An 18,969-nucleotide genomic window follows, 5' to 3' on the forward strand; every position below is an offset into this window, starting at 1 on the left:
CTGTTACATGTGTTCAATAATAGAGCATCATCCAGTAATACAATCACTGCACTTTACTTTAGAGATACAGCACTGAAACAGGCCCTTCGGCCCACCGAGTCTGTGCCGACCATCAACCACCCATTTATACTAATCCTACACTAATCCCATATTCCTACCACATCCCCACCTGTCCCTATATTTCCCTACCACCTACCTATACTAGGGGCAATTTATAATGGCCAATTTACCTACAAACCTGCAAGTCTTTTGGCTTGTGGGAGGAAACCGGAGCACCCGGAGAAAACCCACGCAGACACAGGGAGAACTTGCAAACTCCACACAGGCAGTACCCAGAATTGAACCCGGGTCGCTGGAGCTGTGAGGCTGTGAGTACTTGTGAGGACTTTAATCACTGCAAACCAAGTGCTATAGTCAAGTATTATTAGCACAGAAGGCTGAGCGGGGACCTGATTGAGGTATACAAAATTATGAGGGGCATTGATAGGTTAGATAGGAACAAACTTTTCCCCTTAGCGGAGGGATCAATAACCAGGGGGCACAGATTTAAGGTAAGGGGCAGGAGGTTTAGAGAGGATTGGAGGAAATTTCTTTTCACCCAGAGGGTGGTTGGAATCTGCAGGAACCCTCACAACATTTAAGAAGTATTTAGATGAGCACTTGAAACGCCGTAGCTGACAAGGCTACGGGCCAAGTGCTGGAAAATGGGATTAGAATAGATGGGTGCTTGATGGCCGGCACAGACATGATGGGCTGAAGGGCCTGTTTCTGTGCTGTATTAACTCTACGACTCCCCACCAAAACTACTTCAAACTAAAAGCGGTAAAAATTTCTGTTTAAATACTGGAAATCTGTTTTCAATCTTGTGCACTAGATCACAAAATAACATTCAACAGTCATATTATTAAGCCGAGTAGTACACGTCTAACCACTAGAGCTCGTGTACAGTACCTGTTCTTATCAAATGAAGTTCGAGCCAATCGAGATTGCAAAATAGCAGTGACCTACAATGGGAGAGAGAGAAAGAACAGGACAAGGAAGGCAGGTTTCATACCTGAAAATGTTGGTACAAATAAAATTAATGTAAATGAACTAGGATTAATTGAATACCTGATTTTAATGTTTATAGATTAAATTAAATGATATTTTAGGTTTGCGTCTGCCTGCAATGAATTTGGCCTAACCATCAGCCTCAAGAAAACGACCATCATGGGGCAGGATGTCAGAAATGCTCCATCCATCAATATTGGCGACCACGCTCTGGAAGTGGTTCAAGAGTTCACCTACCTAGGCTCAACTATCACCAGTAACCTGTCTCTAGATGCAGAAATCAACAAGCGCATGGGTAAGGCTTCCACTGCTATGTTCAGACTGGCCAAGAGAGTGTGGGAAAATGGCGCACTGACACGGAACACAAAAGTCCGAGTGTATCAGGCCTGTGTCCTCAGTACCTTGCTCTACGGCAGCGAGGCCTGGACAACGTATGCCAGCCAAGAGCGACGTCTCAATTCATTCCATCTTCGCTGCCTTCGGAGAATACTTGGCATCAGGTGGCAGGACTATATCTCCAACACAGAAGTCCTTGAAGCGGCCAACATCCCCAGCTTATACACACTACTGAGTCAGCGGCGCTTGAGATGGCTTGGCCATGTGAGCCGCATGGAAGATGGCAGGATCCCCAAAGACACATTGTACAGCGAGCTCGCCACTGGTATCAGACCCACCGGCCGCCCATGTCTCCGTTATAAAGACGTCTGCAAACGCGACATGAAATCGTGTGACATTGATCACAAGTCGTGGGAGTCAGTTGCCAGCATTCGCCAGAGCTGGCGGGCAGCCATAAAGACAGGGCTAAATTGTGGCGAGTCGAAGAGACTTAGTAGTTGGCAGGAAAAAAGACAGAGGCGCAAGGGGAGAGCCAACTGTGCAACAGCCCCAACAAACAAATTTCTCTGCAGCACCTGTGGAAGAGCCTGTCACTCCAGAATTGGCCTTTATAGCCACTCCAGGCGCTGCTTCACAAACCACTGACCACCTCCAGGCGCGTATCCATTGTCTCTCGAGATAAGGAGGCCCAAAAGAAGAAAATGATATTTAAAGAAAACACAAGGTGTAGAAGAAGCTACTTCAAAAATATATAGGCTCACCTTTCTAAAATTTACAAACCCTATATTCGATTACAATTCATGAACTTGAACACAAATTTAATGGCAAGATGAAATAGGAATGGAATTCTTGTTTAGAATCTAAGTAGCTGGTTATCCATAACTTGATTGTCAAGTTAAATTCAATAAAACAAATAGAGCTACACTAATGGTTTTTTAAAAAATATGTACTTGTATCTTCATGCAGAAATCACTTACCATGGCAATTTGGTCTGCCATTTTGTCCAACTGAGAAGCTCTGTGAAGCTATGAAAGAAACATGCATTTTAGTAGGTTTATTATTATAGAGCTAATGTATTTTAACCAAAACTATACTTAATGGTTAAGATAAACATTAAGAAAATAACCTCAAATACTGAGTAACTAATGCTGTATGCAACCATTCAATTAACTTAAATAAAAGCAAAATACTGCAGATGCTGGAAATCTGAAATAAAAACAAGAAATGCTGGAAATACTCAGCAGGTCTGGCAGCATCTGTGGAGAGAGAAGCAGAGTTAACGTTTCAGGTCAGTGCCTTTTCATCAGAAACATCTCTTGTTTTTATTTTACATTCAATTAACTTCCCAGAGCAATGTAAGGTCACCATCATTTAGGGGCTTATCCAGAAGAGGACACTGTGGCTGCCAGTTTTTTTTTCAGTTGTTATGGTTCAGGGCACTTGTGACTCATTCCATAGTGTTAAAGAGCACTTTTATGTTGTCATTCCTGTCTGGGTCCACCTCATGGTCTTTTCCATTTTGGTCAAGGTTTGGTGGTGAATGTGCTGGTAGGGTGAGATGTGGAATACAGCATGAGGTGCCCTTACAAAGAGACGTTTGCAATAATCAACCAACCAGACAATGATGGTTAATCAGGTTACATAGAGTCTCATTTAAGAGTTTGGCCTGCGGCTTTTACGCCGATATTCTCTAGAGTTGAGAAGAATGAGAGGCGATCTCATTGATGCATACAAAATTCTTCAGGCTCAACAGGGTAGATGCAGGAAGGATGTTTCCCCTGGCTGTGTGGCAGGGGGGGGTTCTAGAAACAGGGCAAACAGTCGCACAATAAGAGGTAGGCCATTTAGGACTGAGATTAGGAGGAATTTCTTCACTCAGAAGGTGGTGAGTCTTTGGAATTCTCTACCCCAGAGGGCTGTGGAGGCTCAGTCATTATTTTCAAGACAGAGATCAACAGATTTCTAGATATTAAAGGTATCAAGGGATAGGACGATAGTATAGGAAAATGGTGTTTGGTAGACGATCAGCCATGATCTAGTTGAATGGTGGTGCAGACTCGAGGGGCTGAATAGCCTACTCCTATTTTCTATGTTCATCTTAACCTTTAGTAATGTGCAAAGGATCTAGAAACAAATCCATGAATTTGCCTATTCATTTCTTTGGTCCATACCCAAGCTTCTGAGCTAATGGATATAACTAATGCGTTATAGAGACATATTTGAAGATTTGCAACTTATGTTTGATTTCCATATGTGCAGAGCTCACAAGTGCAATACGTTTGCAGTAGTTCGGAAAACAGTCTCCATTGGAGGAAACCACATTGCCTAAGTTTGTGAACTGTACCACTGATTCCATTGTCCTGAATGGATCGTCACCTATTATGAAGGTAGTTGGAATGACATTGTGCAACATATTCATTGCTAAAGCTGATCCCACATCCACTATTTTGGATTATTGACTTTGTAATGTATGAATGGTGGTGAACACAAATAACGTTTTACAAGGAATCACAGAATGACTCAAAAGTACTTTCATCTTATCACATTTTACCTGAAGTAAACTTTGTATGACATCTTCTGCTTTTGAAGTGTCCTCTATCCTGAAAACGAAGTCCTTTGGGCCCTAGTTAAGAAGTAAATGAAATTACTTCAATTACACCCATTACTTTGAATCAGTTTATTTTAAAATTTCTCCTGCACAGCATGCTACAAACGTGCCAAAATATATCTATATATTCAACTTGTCAATGATACATGAACTAATCCACACAGTGCAGGGAAAATTGAATCACTTAAAAATAGGAGACATTTCTGGATAGTTAGGCTAAATTCAATTTAAGAAATAAATGGCCTCAGCCAGCTATATCTTTGGGAGGTCGATGTGAAGATCACATTGTCCTTCTGTATAGTTGGTTATGTGGTAACTAATACACATGGATGGATACACAGAATTAGACAGAGATACTGCATTCAATGAGAAATGTCTGCTCTAAAAGGTTTCCCCTCCTGGTTTCAAAGCACATCAAGCTACACAAAATATTAGGCCTTTACAGGAATCCATTATGGGTCATAACTCCATCCAGATATTAAAGCCTCACACCTCACAATACATAAGACTGTTATTTAAACTCTCACTTTATTTGCTTTCTTCAAACAAATGGTTTTAAAATGAAAACATTAAGGCACAAAACACAACTGCAAAGCTTTAGTTCTGGCAAAGGCAACCAACTTGCTTGGGCAAACTACCAGTTGCACTGTTCACAAACTTCCAGTGTTACATTTATCAGACGAAGGATACCATTTGAAAATATATACTGACCCCTTGTGGACTATTTTTTTAATATTGTTTTTCAGTTTCTTTTGGCTTCTGAGCAAGCAGTTTAAGCTTTTGTGTACTGGTCTGATAGTGTATTATTACCCAACTATTAGAAGGAATAAGATACCATATGTAGGCATCCTACATATTCTTCAATGGATGATATACTGTAATTAATGGTTAATGTTTTTTAACTGGCAAGGTGGCTCGTACAAAAATGCAGGCTTTGGTTCAAAGGAGCCTTGGCCAAAGTTGGAAAGAATTACAAAGTCAAAAGTGTTGGGAAAATGCCATGTTTCATCTAATTTATGGCCATGATTGGTATCTTCTTTCCCTCAAAAATATGAACCGATCTGCAAAGCTAGGCCTGGTCCCCAAGTCTGAAGGCTGCACAAAGAATAGAAAAAAAAATATTAAACTGAGCAATGGGGATAAACTACCTCCTTTACATTTTTAGTAATGTATTAAGGCATAGTTTATATGAACATAATATACAAATATTATGCAAATTATACCTGTACAAAAAGAAAATCACAAGCATAAAAAGGCAGAACAGTAGGTGCAGTGTCACGCTACATACGTCCTATAGACATTCAAATAGCACACAGAAAATGTACTCCATTATACTTACATTTTTGCAGAATTGAGCTCAATTCTAGAACACATCACCTCTAATCCTCTTGTTCCCCAGAAGTAGTTAAATAATTTGCCTTACACAAACACTGCTCATGGTAAATGAATTCAGCATCGTTGAACATTAACATAAAAGAGGGATTTGTACATCTACAGATTTATCTGTAATTTTACAAAAATTAAAAACTGACATCTGAAACTTTAAATAAACCAGTTTTTAAAAACTGAATTATTAACCTTTCATATTAGGAAAGCTATAAGTATCCCTATTGTCTGTTGAAATACCCTGTGTAGTATTTATGCTACCAAATCCTATAAATGGAAATAGGCGATTTCTCTATCAACTGAAAGATCACCTCTACTCTTGGTACATTATATGTCATCAAACAGTTTAAGAAGGGAGACAGACCAGATTAAATTTGCCTGTTGTAGTTCTCACACTCTGCTTTATCCTGCAATCATAAATTCCTGATGTGGCCTAAATGTTAAGATAGATTAAAATACTTAGAGAGAAACAATGAGCTGGATTTTATGAAGCCCACGGCACGGGCTCTGTGGTGAGGGGGCAGAAGATGGGTCTGGCAGCAGCCCGCCATGGAGGTCAAATAAACGTAATGGGTGTAGGTGATGCTGGGAAGGGGTGAAATTTATACTTTGTACAGTCTGGTGGGGGGTGGGGGGTCAGATTTAAAACGTAAGTGTTTTGTGGAAGGGAGGAAGGGCAAATAGTTAATGTAATGTAATTATTAATGGGGGATGGGAAAGGGCGATTGAAATTTACTTGATAAATTTTGAGAGGAGCGTCTTTCAAAATTTAAATATGCCAACAGGGCTGTCCGCCCATTAAAAATGGAGCCAGCGCCTGCACGCAGGCAGCTGACACCATTGTTGGCAACGGACAGCCCGCCCCCTCCACGTGATTGGGGGTGGTTCGGTGTGGGCCGTCCCGGCTATTTAAATGAGCCGTGACTCGGGCGAGTGCGGCGCTCTTTGGTGTGCAGCCCACGCGTGCGAGTGGCGAGCTCTTAAAATCCAGCCCAAAGTTACACCAAACTCTCTGGTCCACTCCAACATGCAAATATTTAGCACAGGACTTTTCAGTCTGAACAGGCATAGTTTTGACAGTTCAACAGCAAGGACCATCATTGCAGTATTTGCCCAGTATAGTTAAATTATTCTGTTGTAGAAACAACTTAAGCTATTCACTCATCCTCAACCACATTTTGATGAGGTGGATATACAGTAATAAGGCCACTCGAGACGTTTCTAAAACAAACTGGGATCAATGCAGTTTCATTTAATACAGGTGTCTTGCATAGATCTACCAATACCACATCTTCAAAAGTGACAATCTGCTAAATTTAATTTCCAAGGAGTTACAATGAGCTTTGGATTAGATCACAGTAAACTATATGTGAAGAGATCATTACAAACAAAATACATCAAATAAAGTGGGAGCCTGCTGCAGGCATGATACATATTTTAATGCAAGTTCAAATCATTCTGTTCTTTCACAGGATCAAAATTGAGTGCATGCATACATAAAATTCAGCAGTTCATTAATAAAGGTTAATAACTAAAGAAAATAAGGGAGACCTACTCTTTCAATTTTATATGGAGCCACTAATCTTTGTTCTTTGATTAAACAGATCTAAAGAGAAAACAAAACAGTTACTTCCACTGCAAAATACAAAAGTTTAAGACCCAAATTTGCAAAAGTCAATGGCAATTTCAATAGCAATATTGATTTTAGTTGATAGTTTAACAATCTGTGAAATCCTGGCATGTACAATGTAAGTTGTTTCTAATTATTGTACTGGAGTAAATTAGGAAGATTCCTCTTGCAGTCTTCATGTTTCTTCCCATTTCCCAAAAGTTGTCACTGAAATATGCATCACACACACTCAAAACAGCAGGCAGGTGGTCCTGTTCTCAAGTTTCCACCAATGCCACTCTGAAGATACCAATTTTTTTCCTCCATCATTTGCCATACCAAGCTGACGGGGATCCATAGGCACGGGAGTGCCGGCCAGCAGCAGGAAAATCGCAGCGGACAGAAGGTGGCGGTGCATAATTAAATTTATCGAAATATACAAATGGGGATCCCATCACCGAGCGGGGGGAGGGCTGCCATAAGGCCTCACTGCCACTGACAATATCGGGCCGGGTCCTCCCTGGCACAGGGGTGCGTGGCGGCTCTCTCCCAGAGGCATTTTCTGCACCCCCCACCCCCCCCCCCACCCCCACTATGAACCCCGACATCGTGGGGCCTGTAACATTGAATTTTACCAATCAAGTCGATGTCCCAAAGCCAGGGTCATTTGCTGGGCGTGTGGTGCACAGGCGGGTGGCATGACTTCCTCAGCGATCTTCCAATATGCAGCCAATTAGCATCCAGCTAATTAGCATCCCAGCGAGGGATATGTACAGTAATGGGTGGCAGTGGGGGGAGGGGGTGGAGCTAGGGCCAGCAAGTATTTTGACAACGCCATGTTTAAAGGCCAGTCTGAAGTCTTCATACAGCTGCACACATTGGGCAGAATTTTATGGGTCCCCGGGTGAAGATTTGGGAAGTGGGGGGTGGTCCATAAAACAGCAACGGAAGGTGGGGGGGGGGGGGTGCAGTGCCTGTTGTCTTCCTGTCAGCCTGCGATTAAGTCGGTGGCGGGAAAGGCTGATAACGGCCTTACTGCCCAGAGGCCAATTGAGGCCCTTGAGTGGACAATTAATAGCCAGTTAAGGGCCTCTTCCTCAGCAGCACCTGGAGGTAGGATCCCCAACCTTAAAGGGACAGGGACCCCGACACCAGCAGTTAAGTGACAGAGTAAAGTTAAATTGCACCGGGGAGGCTCCAAAGGGCAGAGGCAGGGTTCCCCTCGCCTTTTCAGCCAGGTGTCGGGACCCCCACCAGCTCCACAGGGCAGAGGAAGTGGTGCAGGAGAAGTGAGCCAGTGGAGGAATGACTACAGTGAGAGAATGGTCGCTCCACATTTCAGTGATGACTCCCCAGAGGTGCTCCTGCAGGTGGTGAGGAAACGGAGAGAGGTTCTGTTCCCAGTGGACGAGAGGAGGAGGCCAGCAAGCCTGACGAAGGCGACCTGGCTGATGGTGATCGAGGAAGTCAGTAGCCAAGGGGTGGTCGCATGAACATGGATGCAGTCCAGAAGCGATTCAATGACCTTGTGTGTTCAGCAGTGTGGCTGGCATGCATCATGGCAAGTTGGCAGCCCTGCATGTCTTATACGGTACCCATAAGAACACAAGAAATAGGTGCAGGAGTAGGCCATTCAGCCTCTCAAGCTTGCCCCGCCATTCAATAAGATCATGGCTGATCTGTTCCAGGCCTCAACTCCTCTTTTGGGCCTGTTCCGCATAACCCTCGACTCCCCGAGATTTCAAAAATCTATCTACCTCCTCCTTCAATACATTTAGTGATCTAGCCTCCACAACTCTCTGAGGTAGAGAATTCCAGAGATTCACCACCCTCTGGAGAGAAGGAATTCCTTCACATCTCAGTTTTAAATGTGTGACCCCTTATTCTGTAATTATGTCCCCTAGTTCGAGATTCCCCCACCAGTGGAAACATATTCTCAACATCTACCCTGTCAAGCCCCCTTAAAATCTTATGTGTTTCAATAAGATCACTACTCATTCTTCTAAACTCCAATGAATAAAGGCCTAACCTGTTTAGCCGTTCTTGATAAGACAACCCCTTCATCCCAGGAATCAGCCGAGTGAACCTTTTCTGAACTGCCTCCAATGCTAGTATATCCTTCCTTATATACGGGGACCAAAACTGTACGCAGTACCCCAGGTGTGGCATCATCAACACCCAGTACAGCTGTAACAAGACGTCCCTATTTTTAAACTCTAACCCCCTAGCAATAAAGGCCAAAATTCCATTTGCCTTCCTAATTGCTTGCTGCACCTGCATGCTAACATTCTATGTTTCATGGACAAGAACACCCAGATCCCTCTGTACTGCAGTATTTTGTAGTCTTTCTCCATCTAAATAATAATCTGCCTTTTTATTCTTCCTACCAAAGTGGATTACCTCACACTTTCCCACATTGAACTCCATCTGCCAAGGTTTTGCTCACTCACATAACCTATCTATATCCCTTTGCAGATTCTTTGTGTCCTCATCACAACATGCCTTCCCACCTATTTTTGTATCATCAGCAAATCTGGATACACTACACTCTGTCCCTTCCTCCAAGTCATTAATATAGATAGTAAACAGTTGAGGCCCTAGGACCGATCCTTGTGGTACCCCACTAGTTACGGCTTTCCAAACTGAAAAAGACCCACTGATCCCGACTCTCTGTCTTCTGTGTGTTATCCTCAATCCATGCCAACACATTACCCCCAATACCCTGAGCTCTTATTTTGTGCAATAACCTTTTATGTGGCACCTTATCGAATGCCTTCTGAAAATCCAAATACATCTACTGGTTCCCCTTTATCCACTCTGCTTGTTATATCCTCAAAGAACTCTAACAAATTTGTCAACCATGATTTCCCTTTCATAAAACCATGTTGACTCTGTTTGATTGCATTATGTTTTTCTTAATGTCCTATTTCTTCCTTAATAATGGACTCTAGCATTTTCCCAATGACAGATGTTAAGCTAACTGGTCTATAGCTTCCTGCTTTCTGTCTCCCTCCTTTCTTGAATAGGGGCGTCACATTAGCAGTTTTCCAATCCGCTGGTACCCTACTGGAATCCAGTGAGTTTTGGTATATTACGACCAACGCCTCCACTATCTCTGCAGCCACTTATTTTAAAACCCTTGTCTGCAGGCCATCAGGTCCTGGTGACTTTTCTGCCTTTAGTCCCATCAGTTTGTCCAGCACCTTTTCCCTCATGATAGAGATTGTTACAAGTTCCTCCCTCCCATTTACACCTTGTTCATCTATTATTGTTGGGATGTTTATAGTGTCCTCCACTGTGAAGACCGATGCAAAATATTGGTTTAAATTATCCGCCATTTCCCTGTTCCCAGTTATTAATTCCCCTGTCTCATCCTCTAAGGATCCCACACTTACTTTAGCTACTCTCTTCCTTTTTATATACCCGTAGAAGCTCTTATTGTTTGTTTTTATATTTCTTGCCAATTTACTCTCAATCAATTTTCTCCCTCTTTATTAGTTTTTTAGTCATCTGCTGCTGGTTTCTAAAAATTCCCAATCCTCTGGCCTACCACTAGCTTTCGCCGCTTTGTACGCCTTTGTTTTTGATTTGATACTCTCCTTAACTTCCTTTGTTATCCAAGGGTGGTTCATCGTTCTCTTTGAGTCCTTCCTTCGAACCAAAATAAAAGTTTGCTGAGTGTTATGAAATATCTGCTTAAAAGTCTGCCACTGCTCTTCTACTGACTTTCCCTTTAGTCTATTTTCCCAGCCCACTTTAGACAACTCTTTCTTCATACCTCTGTAATTGCCCATGTTTAAGTTGAAGACACTGGTTTGAGACCTGAGTTGCTCACCCTCAAACTGAATTTGAAATTCTACCATGTTATGATTGCTTCCCCCAGAGGATCCTTAACTACGAGACCTCTTATTAATCCTACCTCATTACACATTACCAAATCTAAAATAGCCTGTTCCCGGGTAGGTTCTGCAAAGTATTGTTCTAAGAAACAACCCCTGATGCACTCGACAAATTTGTCTTCCATGTTACCCATGCCAATTTGATTTGTCCAGTCTACATGCAGATTAAAATCACCCATGAAAGTTGTGCCCTTCTTACACGCCTCCATTATTTCTTGATTAATACTTTGTCCTACAGAGAGGCAATTCCTCGGAGGCCTATAGACCACTCCCACCCGTGATTTCTTCCCTTCCTGTTCCTTATTTCCAACCAAACTGATTCTACATCACGATCTATAACACCCATATCATTACTCACAACTGCACTGATCCCTTCCTTTAATATCAAAGCTACCCCACCTCCTTTTCCTTTCTGCCTATTCTTCCGGAACATTGAATATCCTTGAACATTGAATTTCCAGTCCTGGTCATCCGACAACCACATCTCTGTGATGGCTATCAAATCATATTTGTTTATTTCTATCTGTGCTGTAAGCTCATCTATCTTGTTACAAATGCTACATGCATTCAGATAAAGAGCCTTAAACTTTGACTTATCATTTTTACCTAATCTGGTTCTACTTTCTGCTGTACCCTTATGCTTGTATTCTCTGTCCCTTCCTGTCACACTCTGGTTAATGCACATTCCTTCACTACCCTGTACCTCTGCTCTCTCGTTACTTTTCGACTTTTTAAACTTCCCTTCAATTGAACCCTCCCCCCCACTATTTAGTTTAAAGTCTTATCTACAACCCTAGTTATATGATTCGCCAGGCCACTGGTCCCAGCATGGTTCAAGTGAAGTCCATCCCAACGGAACAGCTCTCTCTTTCCCCAGTACTGGTATTAGTATCCCATGAATTGGAACCCATTTCTCCCACACCAATCTTTGAGTCAGACATTTACCTCTCTAATCTTATTTACCCTACGCCAATTTGCACGTGGCTCAGGTAGTAATCCGGAGATTATTACCTTTATGGTTCTGCTTTTTAATTTATCTCCGAGCTGCTCATAGTCCCTCAGCAGAACCTCTTTCCTAGTCCTAGCTATGTCGTTATACCTACGTGGACCATGACAACTGGATCCTTCCCCCCCTACTCCAAGTTCCTCTCTCGCCCAGAAGGGATGTCCTTAACTTTGGCACCAAGTAGGCAACACAGCCTTCGGGACTCTCTAACTTTGCTGCAGAGAACAGTATCTATTCCCCTAACTATGCTATCCCCTATTACAACTACATTTCTCTTTTCTCCTCCCACTTGAATGGCGCTTTGAACCACAGTGCTGTGGTCAGTTCGCTCATCCTCCCTGCAGTCTGTGCCCTCGTCCACACTGACAGCAAGAACCTCGTACCTATTGGATAAGGGCACTGACTGAGGCTCCTCCAAAGCTAAATTCTGGATCCCCATACCTGCCTCACTCGCAGTCACACCCTCCTGTCCCTGACAATGGTCCAAATTTGATGTAATTAATCTAAGGGGTGTGACTGTCTCCTGAAACACAGCGTCCAGGTAACTCTCCTCCTCCCTGATGTGTCACAGTGTCTGCAGCTCGGACTCCAGCTCATCATCTCTGAACTGAAGGTCTTCGAGCAGCCAACACTTGCTGCAAATGTGGCCACCGTGGATCGCACCGGCATCCACCAGCTCCCACATACTACAGCTGCAACACATCGCCTGCCCAGCCATCTCTATTCTATTGAATTAATTAACTTGGATCTCAGTATTTAAAAAAAAAATAATTATTTAAGTGTAGTCTTAACCTGTAATGATGTCTCCTGATTGAAATCACTTGGCCAAAACAAAAAAGAGACACGGAAGAAATACCCACCAATCACTTACCAGCTCTCCTGTAACGTCACACTTCGATTTTTGTTGGTCAAGCAGGTCCACTGTTCCCGGTCTTGCCGCCACTGCTTCTGTTTTCTCTCTCTCTCTGGTCTCCCACTCTGTTCCTTTTTAAAGCTCCGATGTGATGTGAGGCAAGGTGGCCAACACACGCATAGGGAATGACCAAGGACCACTGTGCACAGTGACCTGCAGAGTTGCCTCACACCAGATGATCATGGTCAGTCAGAGGGGCTCGCTCCAGTGACAAGGGTGAATGGCTGCTTGCAGCTCATCTCTGAGTAGCGCAATGATGGATATTTAAAGTGGCACAGGTCAGCCTGTTTCATAGGGCGAGGCAGGTGAGGAGCTCAAAGAGAGTGAGAAAAGTGATGGGTGCAGACACCAAATCTTCTGGCAAGCATTAGCACTGGCGCCTCTGTGACCCTTGATGACCACAGGAGGCTGCAGATCAAGTGCAGGCGGGAGGATGTGGGTGAATGCGGAAGTTCTTAACAGCGCTCTTATCTATTCCGCAGGGCCAGTAATGGATGAGGTGCCGCTGACGGCACCTGAATCAGAGAAGGATCTGCCATCTGAGCAGACAGTGCCACATCAGTCCAGGGCACCCTACACCAGCCTAGATTACTTTCACTTCAGTGGGCATTGATGCCCATTCAGAACGAGTGGCACCAGCTGGTGAGCATGGCACAGACACGAAGAAGCAAGCGACGAAGGCAGTGACAGCTCCAGCAAGTCCCCATCGGAGGGCTTCCTGCAGATGCCAAACCTTGGGAGTCATCATTTATGTGGCAGATATTGGAGCAGCAGCATGAAATGCATGGACATCTATCTGAGGTCCCAGAGGATGTTGGCTTCCGTACTTGAATGATGGACTCCTCCAACATTCATGAGTGGCGCCATGTCTCTGGTGTACGAGCGCATGGCCTCCTCCATTGAGAGTTTGGAGGCCACATGCAGCAGATCACTGAGTGGATGCAGGGAATGCACTCTGACCTCCACAGTATGGGCTCATCATTGAGCAGTGTTGTGTGCTGGGTAGGCGAGAAGGCCCACAGATGCATGGACCCATTGCCAGGTGCTTTCACTCCAGATCGGAAGTGCAGGTGGGCCCTGAAAAGGTCAAGGAACATTATGTCTGAAAGCTATGGGGCCTCTTTTCAAGGCGATCCTTGCATTGACGGCGCAGCCTGGCTCCTTTGACGGTGACATGAATGCACGCGAACAGAGGTGGCCCCTGCACAGATACTCAGGGCTCAGCCACCCAAGGGCCGTCTTCTCCAGGCATCTCATGCACTGGGGCAGCAGCCTGCCTCCACATCAGCTGTAGCCTCCACAAGAGCACAATGTAGGAGCACCCAGAAGCTTTTGCATAAAGGCACCTAGTAGCACTTGGGATGTTACTGGGTGATATCTATTTGCTGAATGCCACTGTGCTATTGCTTTGTGCATCTTAAAATTTGGTGAAATGCATACTTAAACGGCTTTTCTGTTTATTTCTACCCCAGCGGGTCATAACCAGATGTTGAGGCAGAGATGGATGCCCTGGCATGGTGGGCACTGAATGTAGGCCAATGGTGAGTGTAGGACTTTGAATGGTCTCATGAACAGGCCAATGACATGTTTATGGCATTTAAGGACAGGCCACCATGGCTGCCAAAGGAAAAAGCCTGTCTCCTGTTCACTGGCATTACAGGGAATCTCAGGAGAATCATGTGGCCTGATGGTATGCATCCCAGAGTACTTAAGGAAGTGGCCCTAGAAATAATGGATGCATTGGTGGTCATCTTCCAAGATTCTATAGACTCTGGAACAGTTCCTACAGATTGGAGGGTAGCTAATGTAACCCCACTATTTAAAAAGGGAGGTCGAGAGAAAGCAGGGAATTATAGACCAGTCAGCCTGACGTCGGTAGTGGGAAAAATTCTAGAGTCCATTATCAAAGATTTTATAGCATAGCACTTGGAGAACAGTGGTAGAATCATGCAGAGTCAGCATGGGTTTACGAAAGGAAAATCATGCTTGACAAATCTACTAGAATTCTTCGAGGATGTAACTAGTAGAGTTGATGAGAGGGAGCCAGTGGATGTGATTTATTTGGACTTTCAGAAGGCTTTCGACAAAGTCCCACATAAGAGATTAGGATGTAAATTAAAGCGCATGGGATTGGGGGTAGTGTATTGCGATGGATAGGAAATTGGTTGGCGGACAGGAAACAAAGAGTAGGGATAAATGGGTCTTTTTCTGAATGGCAGGCAGTGACTAGTGGGGTACTGCAGGGATTGGTGCTAGGACTCCAGCTATTCACAATATACATTAATGATTTAGATGAGGGAACTAAATGTAATATCTCCAAATTTGCAGATGACACAAAACTGGGTGGGAGGGTGAGTTGTGAGGAGGATGCAGAGAGGCTTAAGGGTGATTTGGACAAGTTGAGTGAGTGGGCTAATGCATGGCAGATGCAGTATAATGTGGATAAATGTGAGGTTATCCACTTTAGTAGCAAAAACAGGAAGGCAGATTATTATCTGAACGGCTATAAACTGAGAGAGGGGAATATGCAGCAAGAGCTGGGTGTTCACCAGTCGCTGAAGGTAAGCATGCAGGTGCAACAGGCGGTAAAAAAAGGCAAATGGTATGTTGGCCTTCATAGCAAGAGGATTCGAGTGCAGGATCAGGGATGTCTTGCTGCAATTATACAGGGCCTTGGTGAAGCCATACCTGGAATATTGTGTGCAGTTTTGGTCTCCTTATCTGAGGAAGGATGTTCTTGTTATAGAGGGAGTGCAACGAAGGTTTAACAGACTGATTCCTGGGATGGCAGGACTGACGTATGAGGAGAGATTGAGTCGGTTAGGATTATATTTGCTGGAGTTCAGAAGAGGGGGGATCTCATAGAAACCTATAAAATTCTAACAGGACTTAGATGCAGGAAGGATGTTCCCGATGGTGGGGGAGTCCAGAATGAGGGGTCATAGTCTAAGGATACGGGGTAAACCTTTCAGGACTGAGATGAGGAGAAACTTTTTCACCCAGCGAGTGGTGAGCCTGTGGAATTCGCTACCACAGAAAGCAGTGGAGGCCAAAACATTGCATGTTTTCAAGGAGTTAGATATAGCTCTTGGGTCTTAAGGGATCAAAGGGTATGGGGCGAAAGCGGGAACAGGCTACTGAGTTGGATGATCAGCCATAATCATAATGAATGGCAGAGCAGGCTGAATGGGCCAAATGGCCTACTCCTGCTCCTATTTTCTATGTTTCTATGTCTTCCTTGCACGCATGTCAATGTACGTGGCCTTCTGCCCCACAGGTTCATAGCCAAAGGCCGCTGGGGATTGATGGGCATCCCCTCATCCTCCTCCGAGGAGGAGGCGATACACTCAATGTGGTCATCTATCTCTAGTGCAACTCCTCTCGAGAGAGCCAGGTTGTGCAGAGTGCAACAGAGCACCATGATACAGGAAACCCTTGATGGGGCGTACTGTAGGGCTCCCCCAGATCCGTCTAAGCATCGGAACTGCATTTTCAGAAGCTCAATTGCCTGTTTGTAGTCACATGGCAGTGGTTGTAGGTGTCCTCTGCCTGTGTTGGGGTGCCGCACAGGTATAAGCAAGTCATGTATTTAATGGATACCCCTGGTCACCCAGGATCCATCCACAATCAGGGGCACTGAAGAGTTGAGGCACCTAGGACTGTCTCAAGATGTATGACTCATGGCAGCTTCCTGGGAACCTTGCACACACCTGGAGGATCCTTTTGTGGTGGTTGCAGACTATTTGAACACTGAACAAGTGGAACCCCTTCCTGTTAATAAACATGCCTGGCTGCTCTGAACAAGCTTTGATGAAAGGTCCCAGCCTTCGATTCCTTGACTTGAGCCCGCCTGCCTGTAAACACAGCAGAACTCAATGGCTGCTCTATGCAGCCAACACTCACCTGCCACTGAGCTTTCTCTTCCTTTGAGCAGGCAAGCCACCGATGCTCCGTGGAACCCATGCACCCCATGGAAAATGGTAAAATGTGTAAAATCGTGGTCAATTGGCTACTTAACAGGCTCAATCGGCTGCCTGCCACCTGTCTGCATGGTCCTGATTCCACTGTGCAGGTACCCCGGGAAGTTTGGCTGGTGGCACAAAGGCGACGGGGATCTGCTCCAATGCATTTCCCCATCATTTTATCGGCCCCACCCCACCCCACCCACCCACCTCCAAGCCTGTCAAATTCCACCCCTGGTGTTTACAGACATTTTAATAATACAAATTCCTTTTTAAAAAAATGATAAAGGATATTATTTTGGGCTTTAGATTAATAAATTGAGTCACTGCATCCACATAGCCCAAATAACTGAACTTCACTTCAGCGAAAGACATTTTCTTGTAATAATACACTGTTCAGGTATTAAAGAAGATGCTTCCTTAGACAGCGAATGCTTCTGAGATTCACCCTTCAAAAGGATTTACTTAAGTTCCATTTTGCTATGTTGGAGAGCACCCTGCTTCAGATGGGATTTGTTACAGGCAACACCAAATTCATGTGGTTGAGTGCTGCAAGTGGACAGAAGTTTGAGGCAATTTATGGCCAGCCCACCAAACAAGCCCTTAAAGTGACTTACTGAAGGCAAGAGTCTTGATATACTAGTACTCCTGCCCCAACTGTCCATGGAAAGCCAGCAACCCAAATGCTCTCAGATCACTCCCGCCCAGCATAGCAAATATCCCCCTCCCACCAAGCACCTAATGCTGCAGCCTCTAGCCTGTTTGCCAGAGTGCAGTGTTACTAACTTTCCTAGCCCTTGGTTAGAAAGACAGAGAAGAGATTAAAAAGTGAAGTCAGAAAAGAGAAATGAAAAACAGCAACAAAGGCAAGAGATAAAAAGAGAAACAGAAGTGGAGGAAGGAAGCACTGAACAAGCAATACAACACAAGAATGAGTAAGTGATAGACTGAGTGAGAGGGAAAGAGTGAGCATGACAGACAACTACAGCATGCAAGAGACTGAGAGAAAGAATGTGCACCAGAAAGAGAGTACACAAAAGAGAAAAAGCATGCACACAAGATAAATAAAGATGGAAACACTGAGAGATTCTTACCTGAAGGCACGTGATGCAAAATCCACAAATTTGATTTCTGGAAAAGCATGATTTAATTCAAATAAACATGAATTCATCAATCACTGAGTACTGTGCCTCAAATAAATTTGAAAACCTGTATATAGATAAGCCTAAACTCACTCTTCAAAAGGATTACTACTGTTCTTATCTTCTATCTCTTCAATTCTGCTGCACTCTCTGAAAGGGAACTGCAAATTTTCAAAGGTCAGTACACAGCAACAATTCTAAACTCTATAAGTTATACACAAGTTATAAGCGGCAAGTAACATTCATGCCACATTAGTGCCAGTCAATGACGATCTCCAATAAGAGAGAATCTAACCATCTCCCCATGATGTTCAACGGCATTGCCGTCACTGAATCCCCCACTAACAACATCCTGGGGGTTACCATTGACCAGAAACTGAACTGGAGCAGCCACAGAAATACTGTGGCTATAACAACAGGTCAGAGACTGGGAATTCTACAGTAAGCAACCCTGCTCCTGACTCCCCAAAGCCTGTCCATCATCTACAAGGCACAAGTCAGGAGTGTGATGGAATACTCTTCACTGGCCTGGATCAGTGCAGCTCGAACAACACTCAGGTAGCTTGACACCATCCAGGACAAAGCAGCCTGCTTGATCGGCACCCCATCCACCAACTTAAAAATTCAATCCCTCCACCATTGACGCACAGTGGCAGCAGTGTGTACGATATACAGGATGCACTGCAGCAACTCACCACGCCTCTTTGACAGCGCCTACCAAATCAGCAAACTCTACCACCTAGGAGGACAAGGGTAGCAGATGCATGGGAACACCACCACCTATAAGTTCCCCTCCAAGTCACGCAACATCCTGACATGGAAATATATCACCATTCCTTCACTGTCGCCAGATCAAAATACTGGAACTCCCTCCCTAACAGCACTATGGATGTATCCGCATCAGATGGACTGCAGCGGTTCAAGAAAGCAGCTCACCACCTTCTCAAGGGTAATGAGGGATGGGCAATAATTGCTGACCTTACGAGTGATGCTCACATCCCATGAAAGAATAAAAAAGGGCTTGAGTTCAAATACAGCAAATTACAATTCAGTAGATG

The 18,969-nt window shown here is 44.2% G+C and overlaps 1 protein-coding gene across 3 annotated transcripts in view; it reads right to left on the reverse strand.

The window, feature by feature from the left end:
- nsmaf (neutral sphingomyelinase (N-SMase) activation associated factor) overlaps positions 1–18,969 on the reverse strand; it is a 116,702-nt gene that overhangs the window by 77,262 nt on the left and 20,471 nt on the right. For 2 of the 3 annotated variants that reach the window (XM_068031883.1, XM_068031881.1), the window contains exons 4-9: positions 18,005–18,072; positions 17,864–17,900; positions 6,936–6,986; positions 3,938–4,009; positions 2,364–2,411; positions 952–1,004 (exon numbers count right to left, since the gene is read on the reverse strand). In XM_068031883.1, coding sequence (XP_067887984.1) covers positions 952–1,004; positions 2,364–2,411; positions 3,938–4,009; positions 6,936–6,986; positions 17,864–17,900; positions 18,005–18,072 — 329 coding nt within the window. The remainder of the gene's footprint in view (positions 1–951; positions 1,005–2,363; positions 2,412–3,937; positions 4,010–6,935; positions 6,987–17,863; positions 17,901–18,004; positions 18,073–18,969) is intronic. The other variant, XM_068031884.1, reaches the window with a different exon arrangement.

This window comes from Heterodontus francisci, chromosome 5 (assembly GCF_036365525.1).
Source record: "Heterodontus francisci isolate sHetFra1 chromosome 5, sHetFra1.hap1, whole genome shotgun sequence".
In the NCBI taxonomy this organism is placed as follows: domain Eukaryota; kingdom Metazoa; phylum Chordata; class Chondrichthyes; order Heterodontiformes; family Heterodontidae; genus Heterodontus; species Heterodontus francisci.